The sequence below is a fragment of the Nuphar pumila genome, chromosome 7 (assembly GCF_984573655.1).
Source record: "Nuphar pumila chromosome 7, dmNupPumi1.hap1.1, whole genome shotgun sequence".
Taxonomy (NCBI): domain Eukaryota; kingdom Viridiplantae; phylum Streptophyta; class Magnoliopsida; order Nymphaeales; family Nymphaeaceae; genus Nuphar; species Nuphar pumila.
Window position 1 is genome coordinate 30,930,422 of NC_143255.1, and position 22,072 is coordinate 30,952,493.

General features: G+C 37.4%; 1 protein-coding gene across 3 annotated transcripts in view; it reads right to left on the minus strand.

Annotated features, from left to right (window-relative positions):
- Positions 1-1,050: 1,050 nt before the first annotated feature.
- Positions 1,051-22,072, minus strand: part of LOC149831752 (ubiquitin C-terminal hydrolase 12-like) — a 30,243-nt gene continuing 9,221 nt past the window's right edge. Inside the window, exons 16-32 of one of the 3 annotated variants that reach the window (XM_090014105.1) lie at positions 7,770-7,892; positions 7,201-7,278; positions 6,926-7,014; positions 6,735-6,843; positions 6,538-6,606; positions 6,316-6,426; positions 5,145-5,200; positions 4,866-5,043; positions 4,686-4,787; positions 4,539-4,610; positions 4,057-4,122; positions 3,878-3,943; positions 3,087-3,173; positions 2,868-2,981; positions 2,693-2,767; positions 2,465-2,551; positions 1,051-1,671 (exon numbers count right to left, since the gene is read on the minus strand). In XM_090014105.1, the coding sequence (XP_089870231.1) occupies positions 1,630-1,671; positions 2,465-2,551; positions 2,693-2,767; positions 2,868-2,981; positions 3,087-3,173; positions 3,878-3,943; positions 4,057-4,122; positions 4,539-4,610; positions 4,686-4,787; positions 4,866-5,043; positions 5,145-5,200; positions 6,316-6,426; positions 6,538-6,606; positions 6,735-6,843; positions 6,926-7,014; positions 7,201-7,278; positions 7,770-7,892 (1,524 nt within the window). In that variant the 3' untranslated portion in view covers positions 1,051-1,629. Of the gene's footprint in view, positions 1,672-2,464; positions 2,552-2,692; positions 2,768-2,867; positions 2,985-3,086; positions 3,174-3,877; positions 3,944-4,056; positions 4,123-4,538; positions 4,611-4,685; positions 4,788-4,865; positions 5,044-5,144; positions 5,201-6,315; positions 6,427-6,537; positions 6,607-6,734; positions 6,844-6,925; positions 7,015-7,200; positions 7,279-7,769; positions 7,893-22,072 lie in introns of all 3 variants that reach the window. The other 2 variants (XM_090014104.1, XM_090014106.1) reach the window with 2 other exon arrangements.

The following is a 22,072-nucleotide window of genomic DNA, read 5'->3' on the forward strand; positions in this document are numbered from 1 at the left end:
AATTCCCAAGGTTTGATTTCACCAAAATTTAAGCTTTAGATACTGCTTAGAAATAGCCATGCTGATAATAATAAATTTAGGTTGGGAATGGACAATGATCCTTCGAATTTGAGGGTTTGGATCAGAACTCCCAAGCAAGTGGCAGAGCTGTCAGAAAGGCAATTGGGGAGCAGGAGTGCAGAATCTGACACGCAAGTCAGCAAATTCTTCACCTTCCAGCAGATACTTGGTATTACCATCTCTTTCATCTACAACTCATTCCGATGGTTACCTCAACAATGCTCTCAGCTTTCCCACCTTTCCCGTGAATTTACAAACAATTCCAATCACACGTGCAGAAGGGAGGAAAAGCGAGTATAACCATCCAATAACTCGACAGATCACCTTGGTTGGTCCAAAAGGCTAAAGCTTTTTTATGCACCCACCCAGATCACCCAGAGGAACAATCTCCTTTCCTCCACTAATGAATCTTCTTTATGCCTTGCACGGAAGCAGCACGCGAAAACGCAGAACTAGTGTTGGTGTGTGACTGCCAGTTTAAAGAGTAAGAGTAAAATTGACCGACACCAAAGACTTAAACAAAACCGGCTGGGCCGCACCACCGTGGCTCTGCCAGTCCGTAGTTGCTCGTACACCACACCCTGGCATCACATCGTCGCACATGTTGGAACAGCAGACGAAACCAAGAACAAGTTTGAAAAAGCACCCCAACGCAAGGAACATGTAAAATTAAATGGGCAACAGATAGCAAAAAGGCAAAAGGAAAGGAACATGTGAAATTAACCGGAAGTTCATTCAAACTTCAAAGCATTTGGCAGAAAAGGAAAGTTTTTTTTTTAAAGGCAAGCTGGGGTTTGGCAGACTCCCACCAGTTACACAACATACCATTGGGTTTTGAACTTGCAACATCCCAACACATGGTGATACCAAACAAGCAGAGCCCCCGTGCACTAACAGAAAATAGTAAGGGAATTTCATTCAAAGCATTTGGCAGAAAAGTAACACATTTATGTGCAAAATGAAGGCAGCAAAAGAAAAAAATATTAGGAGGATGCGAAGAACAATCAGAGATTTTCAGAAATAAATACATGTTTCTTTTACATACCTAAAACCCGAAAAAAAAACAAGAGGCACCAACCAGCACCATTATACAAAGCCCCATAATGATCACATAAAGAAAGAAAGGGAAGGGAGATGTGGAGAAAATTGTTCAACACTCGTATACAATGCCCTAGTCCAAAATCTTTTCTATGTACCAACTAGATTACACTGAAGTGGATAACCTATTTACCCAACTACACGCCAAAAAAAGAGGAAATAGGAAAGGAAAACCAAAGATGAGACAAAATAATAACTCAAAAGGGGCTACGGAGACAAGTGGATCGATGTACGCAGAAATGCAGGCATGAATACATGCTCATGCATAAAAAAGGTCCACTCCCTACCCACACTCAAAAGAATACATTTTTAGCAAACTACTGAAGAAAGACCAAAAGTTGAATCACGGAATTCATCCACCACCTCTGTAATGCTGCTTTCTTCTTTAATCTCTCCTTTTGTGTTGCCACTAACATGGTGGCAATACCTCTGTCGTTAGGTTCAGCCAAGGCCCAGACAAACTTCTGCTTTTTAGTTGTATATCTTTACTGGTTTTTCAAAAGTGTGTCGCGCCTGCACAAGATAATAAGTTCCAAAAAAAATCATATGGCAGATAGAATTAGGCAAGACTACCAACACTAGTGAAGCAGATGAAGTAATACATTGTGTGCCTACTCAGTAATGTGCAGCTATTAGAAAACCGACAGTAAATATCACTCTAGCATTTCCTCTTCACCATCAGCAAAAGAAGAAAAAAGGAAAACGATCACCTGTTTTCAGCTGTCACAAAGATGTGGATAGGAGACATGATGCAGGTTCGACTCGCAAGTTCGAATTTTTTTTTGAAAAACAGGACATGGAGGACATGGAAATTAATCAATAAAAATACATTTTTTTATATTTACTATTTTAAAATGTGATTTTATTGAACTAATATTAGAAGCACTAAAAATTATTAAAATATATTAAATAATATTGTGTGTTCCCGTGTCCAAATCAGTGTCTGGTCGTGACACCAAGAACATGCAGACGAAATGGCATGTCCCTGTGATAGGTTTCCAGCAATCAGCGGTCATAGCTTGGTCCCCAGATGTCACAAGAATCAAGGTAATTGACTGACGCATCTGCCAAAGATTAACTAGGATACTGCAACTAGACATATTGAAGTATTGACACAATTACTGGTCTCGATCTACCATCCCAAACCCATGACAACTAGAAAAGAAATCAGAAGACAAGTCTCCTTAAGTGGATTCCCAAGTCAAATGGCAAGTCTTCCACAACAACTTTACAAGTTCAGCTCCAGATCTTTCAGATACCACAAGAAAACACAACCAGAACGAAAACAAATTGCAAAGGGACTAACCTGATTGGCAGTATAGGCCCTTTTTGGGGCAGTGTCCGAGTGTTCCAATCCAAGGTACTGTTCCCACGCGCCATAAACATCTCTTCTCTGCAAAATACAAACCAAAGTAACACAAGTGTGCTGCACACACACACACACACACACACACACACACACACACATATATATATATATATATATATATATATATATATATATAGAGAGAGAGAGAGAGAGATGAATTGACACCTGAAAACGACTCGAGACTACATCACCATCCTGAAGATATTCAGGCCGACCCAGTGACATGAAGGCAAAATTCCACTGAAAACCCAAGCAAGTAACATGAGAGCCAAACCTAGCAGTTACTGGAAAGTGGAAATACAAACAGTTCAGTAAAATGAGGCAAGTTGAGCGAAATTACCTTCCTGAACTCTTCATCAGGAACCTGCAATTTTTTCTGAATCCGTAATTTAACTTCTGCCAGAGTCTCACCTTCATGTATAACCAAGAAAAAGGGTTCACCAAAATTTTGAACCTGCTGTTAAGCCAGCCAAGATAGAACCACGTCAAAGGTGCAATACAAGAAGATACGGCACTCAACATGCATGAAGGATGCAACAAAGTCCATTGCATGTCATACCATTTGATTTTGTGATGCATCCTTTGTGAAATGATACACATGGATCAGCCGGTCATGAGACCCAAGATTTTTCTCTTCTTCCGGGATCTGTGCAAATAAAGAAGCTTTGGATTCAATTATTAAACATATATTTCAAGCTGTCACATGGACACTCCATATGGGATGGGGTACCCTTGTCGACCAACGTGGGTCGGGTCCAACCTCGAGCCAATCCAAAAAAACTTGACCTGTGGTCGAAGGGTGGGACTATTTTAGCTCTCTCTCTCTCTCTCTCTCTCTCTCTCTTATTTTTGGGGGCATTCACCTGGGTGGGGAAAAGAGAGAGAGAGGGGGGGGGTGTTACCTACTTCCTCCTTTCTTCTTCTTTGACTTCTACTTCATACACACACAGAGTATGTATACATAGAGAGAGAGAGAGAGGTGGTGGGAATGGGATTACAAAGTACCCCTTCCTTTATATAATAAAAGGAAAACACATTTTTATGTTTTAAGAAATTTCATTTTACCCCTTTTTCTTTTACACTTTTTTATGTCTTAAAATTTTTCATTTTACCCCTTGTTCTTTTACATTCAAAATACACACATATCACATATATATAGCCACATTTTTTCAACATTCCGTGTCGTACCCTCCATACCTGTGTGACATACATTTCAAGCTCCCATGTATCAAAGAAATCCTTTGACAACTTATTCAAATATTATAATGCTTGTATAAAGAACAACTAGGCATTTTATATCCAGTCTAAACCGTTTGATGAACAAAGTGAACTACTTAAGCAAATGCCTACCTCCTCCGCACGTAATGTCCAATATTGGTCATTGATATTCTCAATCTTCTCACTCAATGGGAAGATCTGCACCAATGAGACATATAATCCTCAGGATGATTAATTAAATCAAAGTGCAGCTTATGGTAGCTAGAAAAACTAAGCAATTACAATCTTAGAAAAAAAATAACAAGCCTCACCTTGTAAATCTTGTGATAGAAAACCTCAAGCAATCTAAGCTCAGCATTAGGATTAGACAATTCAACCTGTTCCATATTGGATGAGTACAAGTGCAAAGACAGAGAAAACACACATACAGACAGTCCTACAAGGTGATAACCAAGAGTACTATTAAAGCCTCATATAACTCCCTGTTGGAGGTAAAGAAGGCGGTTGCATGTCAGTGTCGCAGAAGAGGATGCCACAGGAACCAATCATCCACTTCCAACACTTGCCACCCCATACCACAGGTTTGTTTTTGGGGGCCTCCTTCCTTGCAGAAAGAGCCCCCCTGCATTTGGCTTTAAGCTGAACTCATGGATTGACATATGTTTCCACGGAAGCCTTCACACACAAAAGATATGGCAGAACAAAAAGGTACATCCACATCTTGCACAGACCCTTCCTGACTTCAGAAAGGAAGAGATAAATCTAAAAGCACGACTAGGATTGCAGACATTACCTTCGACTTCAGGTCATTAATAACGTCACCCACTGTGCTCTGTTTGGGTAATCTTATACTATGAATGACCACCTGAAAAAGAAAACCCCCAAGGTTCAAGAAGACCATTTTAGGCAAAATAGGGCAGGACATAACCAGCTTACTCACTTCATCCTTTGTGGAGTGATGGAATGAAATTTTCAGAGTCTTTAAGCCTTGCAATTCTGGAAGTGGAATGTCCAAAACTTCATAATATAGTATATCAGATGTCTGACGCAACAAAAAGAATAAAAGATTCAGTCAATCAGAAAAGAAAACTGGAGACTTGTCAAAGGAGCGACCAACAACCTGGTTGTAGTGAACAAGCATGTCTGACAGATGCTCCACACCTCTGTACTTAATAGGCTGTGGTTTAGGTTGCTGGGAGTAACAGTTATGAGATGTAAGCCTGATTTTTGATGGTTCTTGCAAACCAATATGCTGGGCAACTCTTTCAACAACATCATCATATGTGTGCAACTTTGACCTGTGAAACCAATATAAAAGGGAGTAAATAAGCATAGATTATAGTAACATTAACACGTAAACAATACTACAAGCCATACAAACATCCATAATGCTACATACAGTTCTAGACAGAAATCGTCCTCCTTTGGTTTATCAAGAGAACGAAAATGAACAACCTGAAAAAGTGAAGATTTGAAGTGGGCATGAGACAATGGTTAAATTCATGAACAAGAAGGCTGGAGAAAACAATTAAAAAAAAATTGCATATTCTACTATTATCACATGACTCAAAACACAGAAACCAACTGAGCATCTAGTAAACCCCATGACTAATGTAACAGACCAAGATAACCTGGGTAAAGGACATAAATGTAAACATATATGGCCTTTTTGCCACCAAATTGCAGCTTTGTGCAGGTTGCTAGATGCTTAATACAATGACCCCATATGCAGGTCATGGGTTGTGACCAGAAGTAGAGAAGCCATTAAAACAGTCCAAACATCTAAGCCTAATGAACAGATCCAGGAGCAGCTTTCAAGGCCCATCCACTAAATATGCTGGAGAAGATTTAGTCATACTTTTTCACACCCCTACTCACAGACCCTTTGCATCCTGAAGAAACATCAAACTAGATTTGGCAGGACACACTTATGTGCGAAAAGGGGTTTTGTCCTAAATCCTGTGGGTAATGGGTGGGTTGTTGCTAAGCCAGAAGATGGAAGCCTGATGGGTACCAAAGGGGCCAAACTCCTATTTTCAGTGATAAGATCAACACCTGAACAATTTGAGGCCAAAAATATCATTGGACAACATATCTCTGGCATCTGATAAGACTGGAAAATATATTTGCCATAAAAGGGACACAATGGCCAAGGCCTGTTTAGGATCTACATGCTCATGTCACATGATGACAACCATGAAGCGTGGATAAGGGGCATGAAAGAACATTAGCTTGGAAGTATCTCAAATATGTCTAACAAATATAGGCATTGATTCCAGTTAGTACCCAAATCAGTTACCAACTAAGAACCTAAGAACTTAATCGATAGGTTCATAGAAACACTTCCTGAATGAAGAAAAGCAATGTCGGCCGCGATCCTGAATATGCTTGTAATACATTTGAGTCCAACAATATATTGATGCTATGTAAACAGGGTAAATAGCAGTCATATGTGGTGCCCAGTGATCACTAAATATGAATTATCTGTAGAAGCAAACTATTGCTCAGCCTCAACACTTCTATTATTAAAAGCATAAAATCCATAATTTCAAGAACTCACTCAAGTATACCTGTCGATTATGAACATACTCCAGAAAGGAGGGCACATCTGGGTAACGGGAATGGTCATCAGCATCAATAAGAGGAGCTTTCTGGTAACAGACGATGTCCCCATCTTCAAGCTACAAAAACAGAGGATCAAGATATCATGATAGTGATCTCTCTCTCTCTCTCTCTCTCTCTCTCTCTCTCTCTCTCTCTCTCTCTCTCTCTCTCTCTCTCCTGTCCTATACCTGGCTAGCTCGAAAAGTGATTCTCTTGTCAATATGTTCACACATAACAGTAGGCTCGAACTTAATCTCCTATACATTGAAGAAGCAAAGAAACATGAACCATTGTTAAACCAAAAAATCCCATGCATGACATTTCAGCAATCAAATAGACAGTCAGTATAAGACACTAGAATTGCATTAACATGCTTGATACTGACCTCATACAACTCAATTTCTTCATTTGGTGGAAAACCAGCCATTTCATTCAATCTAGTTAAAAGTTCTACTGGCTTAGCTCCTGCTTTCACAAAAAGCCTTCCTACATATCTGAGAATTCAAAGAGGGAAACAAACATGGTCAAAAGATAACTTAAGAAAAGCAATTTTGGAAAAGAAAGATGAGTAGATACCGTAGCTCTTCCTTTTCAGGATCATAAAGCTTGAAAAAAAGAAGGATAACTTCTTTTGTCTTGTCAGGAGGAGGATGAGGATGACCATCCTGGATCAAAGAGATAATAATCAATTCCTAGCAGCAAGTGCATGAACCCCCACAACCATGTTTACCACAAGAGAATCAAGGAGAGATGATCAATTCCAAAGTTCCAAACATTACTAAAGACAGACAAGAATCACAGTGAAATTGCCCTGAAATTCAGTGGCAGAACTGCTTTAGCAAGGTGATTACCAGTCCAAGTTCAACCTCCAAGAACAATTTCAGCTCTGCATTATGAGCTTTATTGGAGACCTCCCTTAACTGGCCAACCTACAAAATGACAACAAAAGCTCACCTCAAGAAAAATATCCTCAGGCTTGCCTTAGAATGAACACACACACATGTATATATATTATAATGTTAGTTGCACCCCTGCACCCATGTGACATAGCTCTAAAGTGTCAGTCTAAACTGGATATGAAAAGGCTAACTATAAAATGAAAACAACTTTTCATGTAGTGCTGAGCCCATTCATGTAGAAGAGAATAGTTGGTCCTAAAGCAAACATCAATTTTCAACAGTGCTTGACGAAGAGCAAAAGTACTTTATGAAAATGAACTTCTGCACAAAGTTATTCTAAAGAAACAGAACCATAAAGAAAAAGAATGTCCTTCAAAGCCAAAATTGCACCACCGAATCAGAAGTTACCATTGGAAAGTCATAGATATTACTACATATTTAGGCATGGATGTTCTAAATAGGAGTTGAAGACAATAGCATAGGGTTCAACACCAAAATTCAAGTGGATAGAGTGTATCTACCGATTGAAGTTCCTCTTGTTGGGTCAAAGGCCTGTTAGGACGATATGTATGGTTTTGACGCTTAGCCCATAGCCAGAAACGTTGATATTGCACTGGTATCCCAAACTCCTTGGCTACCTCTTCCTGTAACACAGATAAATAGTTGAGCAACCACACATCACAAAGAAACAGACCTCAATTATATCCTTTATATATCCAAATTAATACAAAATTAACAATACAGACAATAAGACTACAGCTAAGCTAAATTAAACTGAAAAGGCAACTGAGACTCTGTAGGTTACATATAACAAAACAAACGACAGCTAACAACACAGAAAAGCACACAATGCTTAAGAAAAAAAGTTGGCTGATTATCTCAAGGTCCGGGCGTAGTTACCAGAAGCACCCTTAGGGAAGGGGAAATGCACTTCCGAAGCGGGAAGCACAGGAAGCACCATGCTTCCCTTGAAGAGGGGCAGCGTGGGGAAACCAGCTTCCCATGTAATGGGAAGTGTGCCTTCCGTCACTTCTCAAGTCACTTCATTACCGCTTCTTATTTTCTTAACCTTCATTTCCCTCTCGTTTCCTCTTTGTTTCTCACTTGTTCCTCCCTCCCACAGACGGCGCCAACCATGTAATGAAATGGGAGCAATCTCACAAAGCACAACCCAACACGGTTCATACAAGAGACAAGATGATCACTCGCACAACCCAAATATGAGTTCAAACACAAAAGACCACTAAGGGTCAAACCAACAATATAAAAATTAAAAAATCATAATCTTCCTTTCATAGAATGCATACAAGATGAATACAATACAAGGGGCAACACGCCCCATATATACACAGATTCTAGCTGTTGGGAGGCCCCAACGGTCATATTGTCAAGGGCAATAATGCCCTTGTTAATATTTATAAAAGACAACAAAAAACAAAAAAAAAACAAAAAAAACAAAAATAAAGAAAATAAAAAAAGTGTGAAGACAGTTCTGCCTTTGATGGGTAGATCCTATTACAAGGGAAAAATTATCAAAAATACCCCTAAAGGGTATTACCTCATACATTTACAAATAATTCATAAACAAATATATATATATATATATAATGTATATGTCCACCATATATATATTATATACATATATATGATAGTTAGAACCATATAAATATACATATACATAAAAGATACAATATCTTACTACCCTCCATCAAACTCACGGTGTAACAACTGAGAGTTTGCCAAGGAGGAAGAACTCTGGGTGAGGAGAGCGCTTTGATGAAGAAGTCCGTTAATTGATACTCAAAAGGAACACATGACAACATAATGGTCTTCTTCAAAAAAAAAAGCATGCACGTAATGGCAATCCATTTGAATGTGCTTGGTTCTTTCATGGAATGTATGATTGTCTGCTATGTAAATTGCACTCTTGTTATTACAAGACAATCTTGAGGGTTCTGTTATGTGAACTTCTAAGGCTTCTAATAATTGTCTCAACCATACTAGTTCGGAAGTAGTAGTCATCATAGCACGGTATTCTGCTTCTGTAGAGGAAAAAGACACATTTTGTTATTTCTTGCATTTTCACGAGATCAAAGAATCACTTATAAAAACACAAAAGTTAGTGGTTCGGCATCTATCATTCACATCTCCCTCCCTTATCAAAGTCAGAATATGCAATAACCTCTAATGAGGAAGAAGACAAAAATGAGTCATAATTGATAGTATTTCTAATATATCTAATAATCCCCATTAGAGTACTCATATGTAATGTAGTATGAGCATACCGAAATTGGTAAACAAAGTGAATGGAATGAGCAATATCAAGACGAGTAATAGAAATACAAGACAGTGCTTTAATCATTTGTCTATATGGGGTTGGGTCCTTAAGAGGTTGCCTATCATCTTTCTTCATCTTAGCATTGATGATATCCGTAGTATCAACTTTTTTTATTAGAAAGCCAGAATCGTTCTATTATCTCGGCTGCATACTAAGTCTGAGACAAAAAAATAACCGTGAGGTGAATATGCAACTTAAATACCAAAAAAATAATGCAAAATGCCAAGATCCGTCATATCAAAGTTGGTTTTGAAAACCTCTTTCATATAACTAACTCATTGTTTATCACCTCCTGCAATAATCATGTCATCCACATAGAGCAATAAGATAGTTATATATGCATTAGAAGACTTAATAAATAGTGCAGTGTCAATATAACAAGACTTAAACCTAAGTTGAATCATTACAGTACTTAAATTGTTGTATCAAGCGTTAGGAGCTTGTTTTAGGTCATATAAAGCCTTCTGCAAGTGAAGGACTTTTCCATGTGCCAATTCTAAACCCGAAGGTAGTTCCATATAGACTTCCTCATTAAGGTTACCATTTAAAAGTGCATTTTTAACATTCAACTGAAAAACAGGTCATTTTCTAATTGATGTTATAGTGATAAAGGTTCTAACAATGGTTATATGAGCAATGTGTGTGAATGTTTCTCCATAATCTATTTTGTACTCTTGACTATATCCTTTAGCTACAAGTCTAGTGTTATATATCTCTAATGTTTCATCACTCTTGATTTTAACTTTGTAGACTCATCTACGTCCTATAGTTTTCTTTTCCTTGGATAAGGTTTGGATTTCTCAAGTTTTAGTCCTTTCTAAAGCTTCTAATTCACTGTTCGTGACACTAATTCATTCTAGATGATTTCTAGCATCTTTATAAGAGGATGGTTCAACATATGACCGGATGACCATAAGAGAGGTCTTATACTTAGGTTCAAATGAGTCATAATACACAAATCCACTGGGAGCCTTGAAAATCTTTATGAATCTTCTAACACTAGATGGATCTATGTCTTGATTTTAGGACTATCTTTCTAAGGCAGTTGGAGGATGATCCTCATTATGGCGAGAATAAGTTTGAACTACATTATGTGATTCAACTGTCATTAGAACTTTCACCATCATTCTCATGTGCATCATAAGTGTCCTCATGTCACTCTCATGCACATCATGAATGCCATTAGCATCATTCTCATGAATGTTATCATTGTCGATATCTTTACCATGCTCATTTGCAAAATCAAGAAAAGAATACTCATTATGTTGTTTGGTTTCAACCAGTGTTATTAAAAATGCGCCTCAATGCGCAAAAAATGCACCTCGCCTTAATGCGAGGGGCGTTATGCCCCGAGGCACATGTATAAAGCGCAACAGACCTGAGGCGTGCGCCTCATACGCCTTGAGGCGCATGCCTCGAGGCGAGGCGCGCCTCAAGCCGAGGCATACACGCCTTGATGTTTTTAGTCAAATGAAGGTCAAAGCCCTCATTTGACCAAAAATTAGGGGTTTTTTTTATGCAGTTTTAACTAAGCTGCTAGTAAAAAGGCATTTACTATCCTGTTCAAGCCCGCTGACCGTAAGTACGTCCGACAAAGCCAACACGGCTAGGTCTCTAATCCTAGGGGTGGTTTCTATGTGTAAATATAAAAAAAGGGCATGATAAATGCACAGGTACCAGGTAGGGGTGTCAATGGGTTGGTGTTACGAAAACTGTGAGCAAGAAACAACCGAAGGAAACAAAACACAACAAGAACACATAGATTTACGTGGAAAACCCTCTCCTCAAATCCGTGAGGGAGTAATAAACCACAATCGCTCTGAGGAAAAAACTTTATTGGTATTTCTCGACAGATACAAGAGAGAAAGAAAAGAAAGAATTTATACAAGGCAAGGGCGACAGCCCTAAACCTAAACAAATCGGGTTTGATCCATAAGACACCGGGTCTCAAACATAAGCCAAAAAAAATATCTTCTAAGGGGGAGCCCCCGGACCCCCCTTACTGCAAGGGCCCTATAAGATCCAATATGTGTCAAGATCGGGTCATACCCAATCCATTGACAACCTTAGTAGCAAGTTCACCAATTTGTTGTCTAATAGACACTCAAAGCAACCACGTTAATGAAGTCATTGAGATTAGTTGCTTCGTTTCACAAAAAATTAATATCAGTGTCAACTTGTTCAATGTATTCAATTTTGTAGGAGCAATAATCTCTTCTAGAATGTGGCGTTAAACCCTTTTAGTGGCAAAATCAAGTCATGTAATTACATGCATTCGCAACCCTATATATATATATATATATATATATATATATATATATATATATATATATATATATATATATTAACATTTGGTTGTTAATGCTAAAATGCATTTTCTAATTATGACATGATATTGTTAATGCTAATATGCATTTCGTTGTTAATGTTAATTTTTTATTTAATGAATGCTCATGTTTTATTTCTTAGAAACTTACATAGATCAAGTTGTTGCATTAATGTTATTTTTACATGTTAATCTCATATTTTTTCAGTATTTATTTGAGATTTTTTATTTCTTGTTGGTTGTTGCTTCATCAATAAAGATTTTTTTATTTATTTATAATTTTAGATATTTTTTTATAGTTTTTTTAAGTTTAAAAAAAACTTTGAGGCTTACGCTTTACGCCTTGAGGCTTACGCCTCGCCTCAGATTTTGGTGGAGCGCCTCGCTACGCCTCGACGCTTTTCACAACACGGGTTTCAACCTTATCAAATCCATTTTCATTTTCACGTAAAGCTTATTTCTTTTAACATCATAACACCTATACCCTTTTAAATTTTTGGCATACCCCAAAAACACACAAGGAATAGCTTTATCAAAAAGTTTGTCATTTTTATTAGTAAGAACAAAGCATTTACAACCAAAAACTCTAAATCTTTTTATAATCCGGATGGATTTTAAACAACTTTTCAATAGGAGAAATATTTTCAAGAGTGTTTGAAGGCATTCTATTAATTAAATAAATCGTCGTAAGAGTGGCTTCAGCCCAAAAACTTTTAAGAATATTTTTTGATAATAGGAGAGTCTTAGCAGTTTCAACAATATGCCTATGTTTTCTTTCGGTTAGGCCATTTTTTGAGGGGTATATGGACAATACTTTTGATGAATAATACAAAAATTCTCCTCTGAAATCTGATCTAAAGATTTTAATGTTGGTCTTAAATTTATTTTTAACATAGCTATGAAACTTTTTAAAGTAATCAAAAACTTCGGATTTAAATATAAGGAAATATATTCATGTATGCCTACTATAATCATCTACAAAAATAACATAATATGATACTCCTCCTTTGATGAAGAAAAGTGTTTCTCTCAAGTACATTAGTATAATTAAAGATATGTATGAAGGAGTAGTAACCAATGTCCGCACTTGTGGAGGGGTGACAACCAAGGATCTGCTTTAAGCCCTTTCCTATTTACGATTGTGATGGATGAGCTTACGAGATCAATTCAAGAAAATGTACCGTGGTGTATGTTGTTTGCTGATGATATTGTTTTGATTGATGAGTCTAGAGTTGGGGTTAATGCTAAGTTAGAATTATGGAGACAGACATTGGAAGCTAGAGGTTTTAAGTTGAGTAAGAGTAAGACTGAATATATGGAATGTCGGTTTAGTAAGCAACGGAGTAGTGATGGGAGTGTAGTGAAGCTTGGTGAGCAAGATATACCGGTGAATGATTATTTCAAATATTTGGGATCCATCATTCAAAAGTATGGAGAAATTGATGGAGATGTAAATCATAGGATAAAGGTTGGGTGGATGAAATGGAAAAGTGCTACTGGAGTGCTGTGCGATCGTAGAATGCCATTGCGGTTGAAGGGAAAGTTTTATAGGACGACTATTAGACCCGCTTTACTATATGGTACGGAATGTTGGGCTGCCAAGAGACATCATATTCAAAAAATGAGTGTAGCTGAGATGCGGATGCTTAGATGGATGTGCGGAAATACAATAAAAGATAAGATTCGGAACGAAGAGATACGTAAGAAGGTAGGTGTTGCACCCATTGAAAATAAGATGCGAGAGAATCGTTTACGATGGTTTGGACATATTCGGCGAAGGCCTAATGATGCTCCAGTTAGAAGGTTGGAGAAATGGGAAAATATATTAGTTAAAAGAGGTCGGGGTAGGCCTAGGAAGACTTGGATGGAGATGATAGGAAAGGATATGAATGCTTTGAACCTCACCGAGGACATGGCGTTGGATAGAAATGATTGGAGGAAAAGGATTCATGTGGAAGACCCAAAATGAATTTCTTTTTTGGTTCATATCGCTGACCCCAATTGTTTTGGGATGAAGGCGTAGTTGTTGTTGTTGTTGTTGTATGATACTCCTCCTTTGGGCACAAAATTACTAGCCCCAAAAGGTAATGATTTCATTTTTCCAAGAATGCATTCTTTACAAACCAAGTCTTTCTCATTATAATTTGCAAGAAATGGAAACAAATGTACCTTTGACATACTATAGGATGTTGCAATCTCCTATGACAATTTTTAATGTCCTTTTCCACAAAATTACAAAAAAATGTTTTGACAATTCAAGTTTGTAGATGAAATAAAGGTCTTCACTTCTATGGCCTTGACCAATCGGCTTCCCGAACTGGAGATTCTGCACCAAGCAATCACTAGGCGAAAAAATAATTGTATACCCATGGTCGGCAATTTGATAAACGAATAGGAGATTTAAATTTTGTTTTTGTGCAATTTTAACATTTGGAATATAAAAAGTTTGACTTTTTTCAAGATACCAAATTTTTTTATTTTTAAAAAAGTTTCATCGACAGTATAAACATAAGAATCATTTGAATTAATGACATTCGAATAATATCAACTCATTTAGAGTCATGAAAGAATGCACCAAAATCAAGGATCCAAGAAGTCTTACCAGGGTCAATGCATGTGGACACAGTCGCATCAAAGAGAGGAGGCTTGATTTTTAGTAGTGGTTGAAGAGCATTCATGAGTTATGATAGAGATATCGAGCCAACGATTTTGGAGCATTCATCTATATTACTCTTCTCAAAAGATGGACATACGGAAGCAACTCTTTTTTTTCTTCTATCTTCTCTTCTCCTCTTTGGGCAAAAAGGTTTGATGTGACCCGGCTCATTGCAATAATGTCAAATGATCTTCTTCTTGGAATCATACTTAGAATCATACTTGTAGTCATACTCATTTGTGTTTCACGGGTCTTGACATAGTTGGAACCGAGTCTTCAAGTGGATTTCTTCTTTAACGTATTTTCTTCCATAGTCAATTCCTCTAATGTTTCTACTATGGAAGGAATACCCCCTACATGCAAAAGTGTGGACTTAGTTTCCTCGAACTCAAGTGTTCTGAATTAATTTTTCTTTATGGAGTTCTATGTCCAAAGGACAATGCCATTTAGGCTCTAAGAGAGTCAACTCATCCCAAAAGAGAGATATAACCTATGTCACATGGTGTGGGTGCGGGTACAGGTGCAGCGATGCAGCACTTTAAAAAAACTTGGATGCTGAGGTGCGGAGAGGATATATATATATATATATATATATATATATATATATATATATATATATATATATATATATATATATATATATATATAATTTTTAACAATTTAAGTTAACCCTACGTGTATGTGTGTGCATTTATGTATTTATATATATAATATTAGATAAAAATGAACTTAATTAGGGTTAACTGAAACTACTTTTGGATAGAAATGGACCTCAATATGGTTAACTTTACCTAACCCAAAGGAAGTTGTGTCAAAGTGTTGCACCCGCGGGTGCGGGTGCGACGTGGGTGTGGTGCCCTGTTAGAAGAGCATGTGTTACATATGATAGAACATTGTAATATTCTCTTATGCCCATGTCTCCTTGGGTAATAGTCTTAACCGTATATTGAAGATTACATGAGCAATATATTTCAAATACATGTCTGGGAGGTATTTCCATGCATCGCATGCAAAATCAAATTTAGCTAAGCTAGAAACACTATTGATAAGCCATGTCATAATCTTGGAATGACCCATCAACCATTCATTTCATTTCTTCTCGTGTTCGGCAAAAGCTTTGTGTATGTCGTCTCCTTGGAGAGGCACTTCCTTTCCATTGTCGATTTTGGTAAGTGAGTTTGTGATCCTTCTCGATTTCATCTACTAAACCCCATAAACCTTTGATTCAATTTTAATGATTGACAATTAATGCCCACATCACATAATTTGAGTAATTTAGTTTCACAAGAATGGTAACACCAATTTCTCTATCTTCCATGGTGAGGCCATAAGAGAGAAAGAGAAAAAAGGAGAGCGGAAGAGGGAGATGATTCAAATAACTTTCAAGAGTTCCACGATTCACAAGCAAAGAGTCTTCAAGAGTTGATTCACCAAAGCTCTGATACCATGTAACGAAATGAGATCAATCTCACAAAGCACAACCCAATAGGGTTAATACAAGAGACAAGATGATCACACAACCCAAATGTGGGTTCAAACACAAAAGACCACAAAGGGTCAAACCAAGGTTGCTAGACTAGAAAGCGGAAGCAGAAAATGATTCGAGAAGGAGAATCGAGAAGTCGGGAAGCTATGTCACATGGGTGCGCGTGCGCGTATATATATATATAATTTTTAAGTTTTAGCAGTTATTAGTTAAAAAAATGTTTTAATGAGCCATTCGCAGTTTCACAGTCTGAATTAGTTAATACTTACACATGCATGGCTTAATCTTTGAGACAAGCATATGACTACTGGCAAGATTCCGACATTGAAAATATCAGTGCAGGAAGGAGAGTTGTTTCGACTCCCCACCTGAGCCAACACAACCGAACATTCAAAAACCCACATAGCGGCAAGGGAACCAACAACGACAGAACGTTATAGTGTGGCCCGCCAAACCGCATGTCCAAGCCCTCTGGCAAGGTGCACAAGGAACCTTGCAGTTGAGCCATTAGCACCGAGTAGGGACACGATTCTGTTGCAGCAAAGGGAAAGCAAACACAGAGACCCAAAAAAGCACAAGTGCGCACGGAGACCCCGATGTTCTAAGAGGGAGAGAGGGAAGACGGAGAGGAGAGGAGGAGAGCAGAGGGAGTCGGGGGCATACCAGGAGCAGTCGACGGCGGCGAAGCGGTCGGCGGAGAGCATAGGGAGTCGGAGAGGAGACGAAGGGAGGATTAGGGCAAAAATTGCCCTAATCCCCTCCGCAGCCCATTTTATCGGGCATATTTTTTTTTAAAATTCAAAAAATGGATCAAAATGACCCTGGGTGCATTGACCGCACCCAGGGTCGGGTTGACCTCACCCAGGGTCGGGTTGACCGCACGTGCACCCGTGTCGCATCGATGCGGGTGCGGCACCTGGTTGGTTGAATCCCTGTGACATAGCCAAGAAGCAAGGAATAATATATATATATATATATATATATATATATTGAATGGGAATCAAAATGAAACATAAATAAAAACTAAAATAAGCGACTTTAATTAATTTCATAATAATTAAATTTTTAACAAAATCTAAAAATGATGACTACCAATTTAGAGAAAGCACATAGAAGTGAGTGAGAAAACACATAAAAAACATGAAAAGTTGAAAGAGAAATATAAGAAGAATAGATGAAGCATGTGGAAAGCATAGGAGAAGCGTAGGGGAATCAAGGTTCTCATCAAGTTTCAGAAGCGAAGAGTATCGCGCTTCTGAAGCGAGTTTCTGGAAAGCGAGCTTCCCACCTATCTAAGAAACTTCCTATAACTTTGGGTCAAACCAACAATATAAAAAATTATAATCTTCCTTTCATAAAATGAGTAGAAAATGCATACAATACAAGAGGCAACATGCCCCCATATATATACACAGATTCTAACTGGTGGGAGGCCCCAACGATCATATTGTCAAAGGCAATAATGCCCTTGACAATACCTATAAAAGACAACAAAAAACAGAAAAGGAAAAAATAAAGAAAATAGAAAAAGTATGAAGACAGTTCTGCCCCTAATGGGCAGATCCTATTGCAAGGGAGGAATTAGCAAAATACCCCTATAAGGGCATTACCTATTACATTTACAAATAATGCATAAACAAATATATGATAGAACCATATATATATATAAGATACAATATCTTAACAGTTCCCCCCTTGCTTCCCTCTTGTTTTTTGTATATTTTATTTTAATATTGATTTTTATTTTTTCTTGCTTCCCCCTAATTTCCTTGCAGTGTATACAGAAAAAAGGAAGAGTTCCAGCTTTGTGAAAAACAATAACTAGTCCTATCTCCTAGCATGGTTCACTAGACAGACATAAAAAACAGTCAACCTTAGTAACTCCCAAACGCAAGAGCATCCTTGCTTACCTATGTCACATGGGTATGGGTGCGGGTTCGTTGGGTACGATTATATATATATATATATATATATATATATATATATATATATATATATATATATTTTTTTTTTTTTTTTTTTGAGGAGATTGTGGGTGTGGATGATATTTTGGGGAGATTGAGGTGTGAATGAATTTTTTTTAGAGGGGGGCAGTTTGATGTTTTTTTTTATAAAATAAAAGGTGTTCTTTTCTTTCTCTCTCTCCAGCTCACCGACAAAAGAAAGAAGAGGAAGGCGAAGAAGTCAGGTAGGCCTCTCTCTCTCTCTCTCTGTCTGTGTGTGTGTGTGTGTGTGTGGGGGGGGGGGGGGGGGTTATCGTGGTGAGGGCAGAGCCATAAAAACACTACAAAAAAGTTTGGGTCGGGTCTGGGTTGGACCTGACCTGGATCAGTGCGGGACCTGACCCAAGGTGTACCCGCACTGAGTCTGGTACCAGTACCCATGTCTTGCCGTGTCGACACAGGTACGGCACCTCAAATGGTGTGTTTATGTTACATAGTTGCCTACAAAATAACCAGGATGAGCCAAACGCTACTTTAATTTAAAATAGGAAACTTGAGCAGCACATGACAGTAAGAATAAGAAAACTAATGAAATAACACTTGTTTTTGTTAACCAAAAGAGTATATACTCTTTGAAATTGTCCACACGTGCACAAACCTGAACCAAATTTTGAGTTGGGGTAATTAATAGCGATAATATGTTATGCATTAATTGGTTAACGCCTGTCAAACTGTTGAGACATCAAGGAACAGCATAACTGTTTCCAGCAATACCAGTTGAATCAGCAACAATTCTAATGAAATATTTTCAGAATAAGATTGTAAAACAAAAAGAGATCATTACGCATCAGACACAAAATAGATCAGTCAGAAACTTACATCCAGGCTTCCTCTTTAAATGTAAGTCATGTGCAATCATCTTAGTCAATCAATCCCCAACCTTTTTTCTTTATTTTCATTGTTATGACCAAAGGGTATCCACTTCTCTAATTATACATGTCGAGAAAGGTAAAGGAACAAAAATATAAAACAAACAGGAGAGTTTCTAACAAAAATATAAAACAAATTGTTGATGGATAAGAGAACATTTATTTTGTAGATGAAGATATAAAAGAATTGAAAGAGTTGAAGAACATTTTTGGAAAAGCAAAGCAATTGGTGGTATTCATATAATGATGAGAGCACATACAGTGAGGGGACATACATGCCTGCACTGACGAGATATTTTTTACTCTAGAAAGCATATACAATTGCAAAAAAGTAGTTTCTCAAAAACATCAATTGGCAAGAAATGTGAAAGCATGATTTTAAGTTCAAAATTTTGGAAGGAAGTGAGTCGTGCTCTTAAAACAATGGCCCCTTTGATTGACGTACTTCGATTGGTTGATAGCAATGAAAAGCCTGCTATGGATTACATCTACAAGAAAATGGACAAGAAAATGGACCGTGCAAAGGAACAAATCAAGGTATAAGTTTTTTTTTTTTGTATTCTACTAATTGTAAATTTTATTTTAAATTTTAACTTTCTTTTATAATGATTATTTTCAATTATTTTACTTAATAGGTAAATTTGCACGATGATGAACAAATATATGACCCAGTTTAAAAAATAATTGATAAAAGATGAAACAATCAATTACACAAACCTTTGCATGTGACAGGCTAATATTTAAATCTAGTCATATACTATGAGCTATGTCACATGGGTGTGGGTGCGGGGATTCGGCACTTCCAAAAAACCCGGGTGCAGGGGTGCGGCAGGGGCAAAAATGTAAATATATATATACCGTAGGTTCCCCCGGCGCGGGTCGGGGGTCCAGTTTTTTTTTGTTGGTGTTTGTTTGAAGATTTGTTACCCACGTTCTGCTTGTTGTGTACCTTGGCGCAACGGGACAAAATTGATGAACTGAAAGGATTGGCAATCCGATTGACCCAGCATGCTGCGTTCTGTTGACTGTCATGATTCAATCATGTCTGAAACTCCCTGGTCTTCACGAAAAAAAATATTAGCAAAGATTTGATGTGGTTTGTTGGAGAATCTTCACGAGGCCTACGGCTCCACCGCCACTGCCATGCCGCTGCCTAGGGCTCTTCAAATTTCATTTTATATACAGTTGCACACAGATGACAGCTAAAAGAAATTTATTGGATTTGACATGTGGAAAAGAGAGGTCTACACAAGGCTACGGCTAGAGCACCCATCTCGTCAGGAGAAAAGTGAATACTAATAGCCACCAAGGCTACCACCACCATTATCATTTATTATGGAGAGAGAAAATCCTTGACGAAGAAGGATCTGGATCGTTGAAGCCTTGAAGGATAAAGACTTCAAAAGGCTCTTGAATTTTGGTTTTAATTTTTGAGGAAGATGGATCATCATTTCCAAGTTAACAGTATGTTTTCCAACGTTGCGAATTAATTGTTTGGAGGCAGGAATAGCATGGGATGCCAACAAAGCTCGTCAGATGTTGTGGACACAAGTGCCCCTTTATAAAACAAGAGCAGCCGCAACAAGCAGCTGTCAGCAGATTTTTTTTTAATTCTGCAGCCCATTTAGTAGGGAAAATTTTTTTAAAAAAATCCAAAAAAATGGACCGAAATGACCCTGGGTGCGGTCAACGCACCCAGGATCGAGTTGACCGCACCCGCGTCGAGTCGCATCAACGCGGGTGCGGCACCCTGCTAGCCGAATCCCTGTGACATAGACTATGAGTATAAAAATATCAAGTCTAATGAAGAGATAAAGAATGGCTTATATAATTGCATCAATCGTCTTTTTTTAAGCGAAGCGAAGCAAATCAAGATTTACTAGTAGACCAATTCACAAGATATAGAGATGCTAGTGGGCCTTTCGGGATGGAGTTAGCAAAAAAGAAGAGGAAAGTGCAAAAGTCAGGTAAAATAATTAAATTTTATATAACTCGCTTTACATTATTTTTATAACTTATATACTTTAATTATATCTAATTCAATTTTTTTAGTGGATTAATGGATTTTTTTTGCCATTGGTTGGCCCCGGCTCCAGACCTTTGTTGTTCGAGTCTTAGGTCTCACATGCAGTGCATCTAGTTGCGAACCTAATTAGAGTACTTTTGAAATATTTATCAATTTGTATAGTTTAACTTTATATATATTTTTGTAGATTCATACCAAGAAAAGAAACCAACTTTTGCACAAGAAGTTGAACGATTTGGTTTTTAAGAAATATAATAGGAGATTGAAGAGGTATGAGGAGCGAATGAGCAAAGAAAATCTCAACCCCGTCGTCTTAAGAGAAGTCAATGACAAGGATTTGTGGCCAAGTGAAGATGAAGCAGTCTTCGAAGATGACACTTTACTTATATGGGATCTTGTTGATAAGGCATCTAGAGTGTTCAGGCATAGGGCGGGGGAAAGAACTTGCGTTACTAAAGACCTAAGAAAGAAAAGGTCTAACAAAAAAAAAAGTGGTGAGGGTGGAAGAAGAAGAGGAAGAAGCTAGCTCTATAAAAATTGAAGAAGAAGAGCAATATATCGATGAAAAAGATGATGATGATGGACTTTCAAGTTCATCATCTAAAGATTAAATTCTTGTTGTTATTGTAAACTTATTGGGGTTCTTTATGACTTGGATGTGAACTTAATATTGCTAAGGCTTTAATTGTGTTTAAATTATGTAGTTGCCTAGGTTATCAGTTGTATGATTTGTTTATTCAATTGTTCATTTCTTCTTCTTATTTGTCTATTGCTTATATTATGTCTATTGTTGTTAATTTTTTTGTATACATGATTTTATTTTTTGTATATTGTTTATTCGCATTATTAGTTGTATTGTTTGGTTATTCAATTGTTCATTTCTTCTTAATTTTTTTCAGCAGGTTATCAGTTGCATGGTTTGTTTATTCAATTGTTCATTTTTTCTTATTTGTCTATTATTTATTTTATGTCTATTGTTGTTTATTTGTTTGCATACATGATTTTATTTTTTGTATATTGTTCATTCACATTATTAATTGTATGGTCTGTTTATTTAATACAATTGCTTTCTTGTGTTCAATGACATGTCATGTTATTAATTTTAGCAATTTGTTTACGT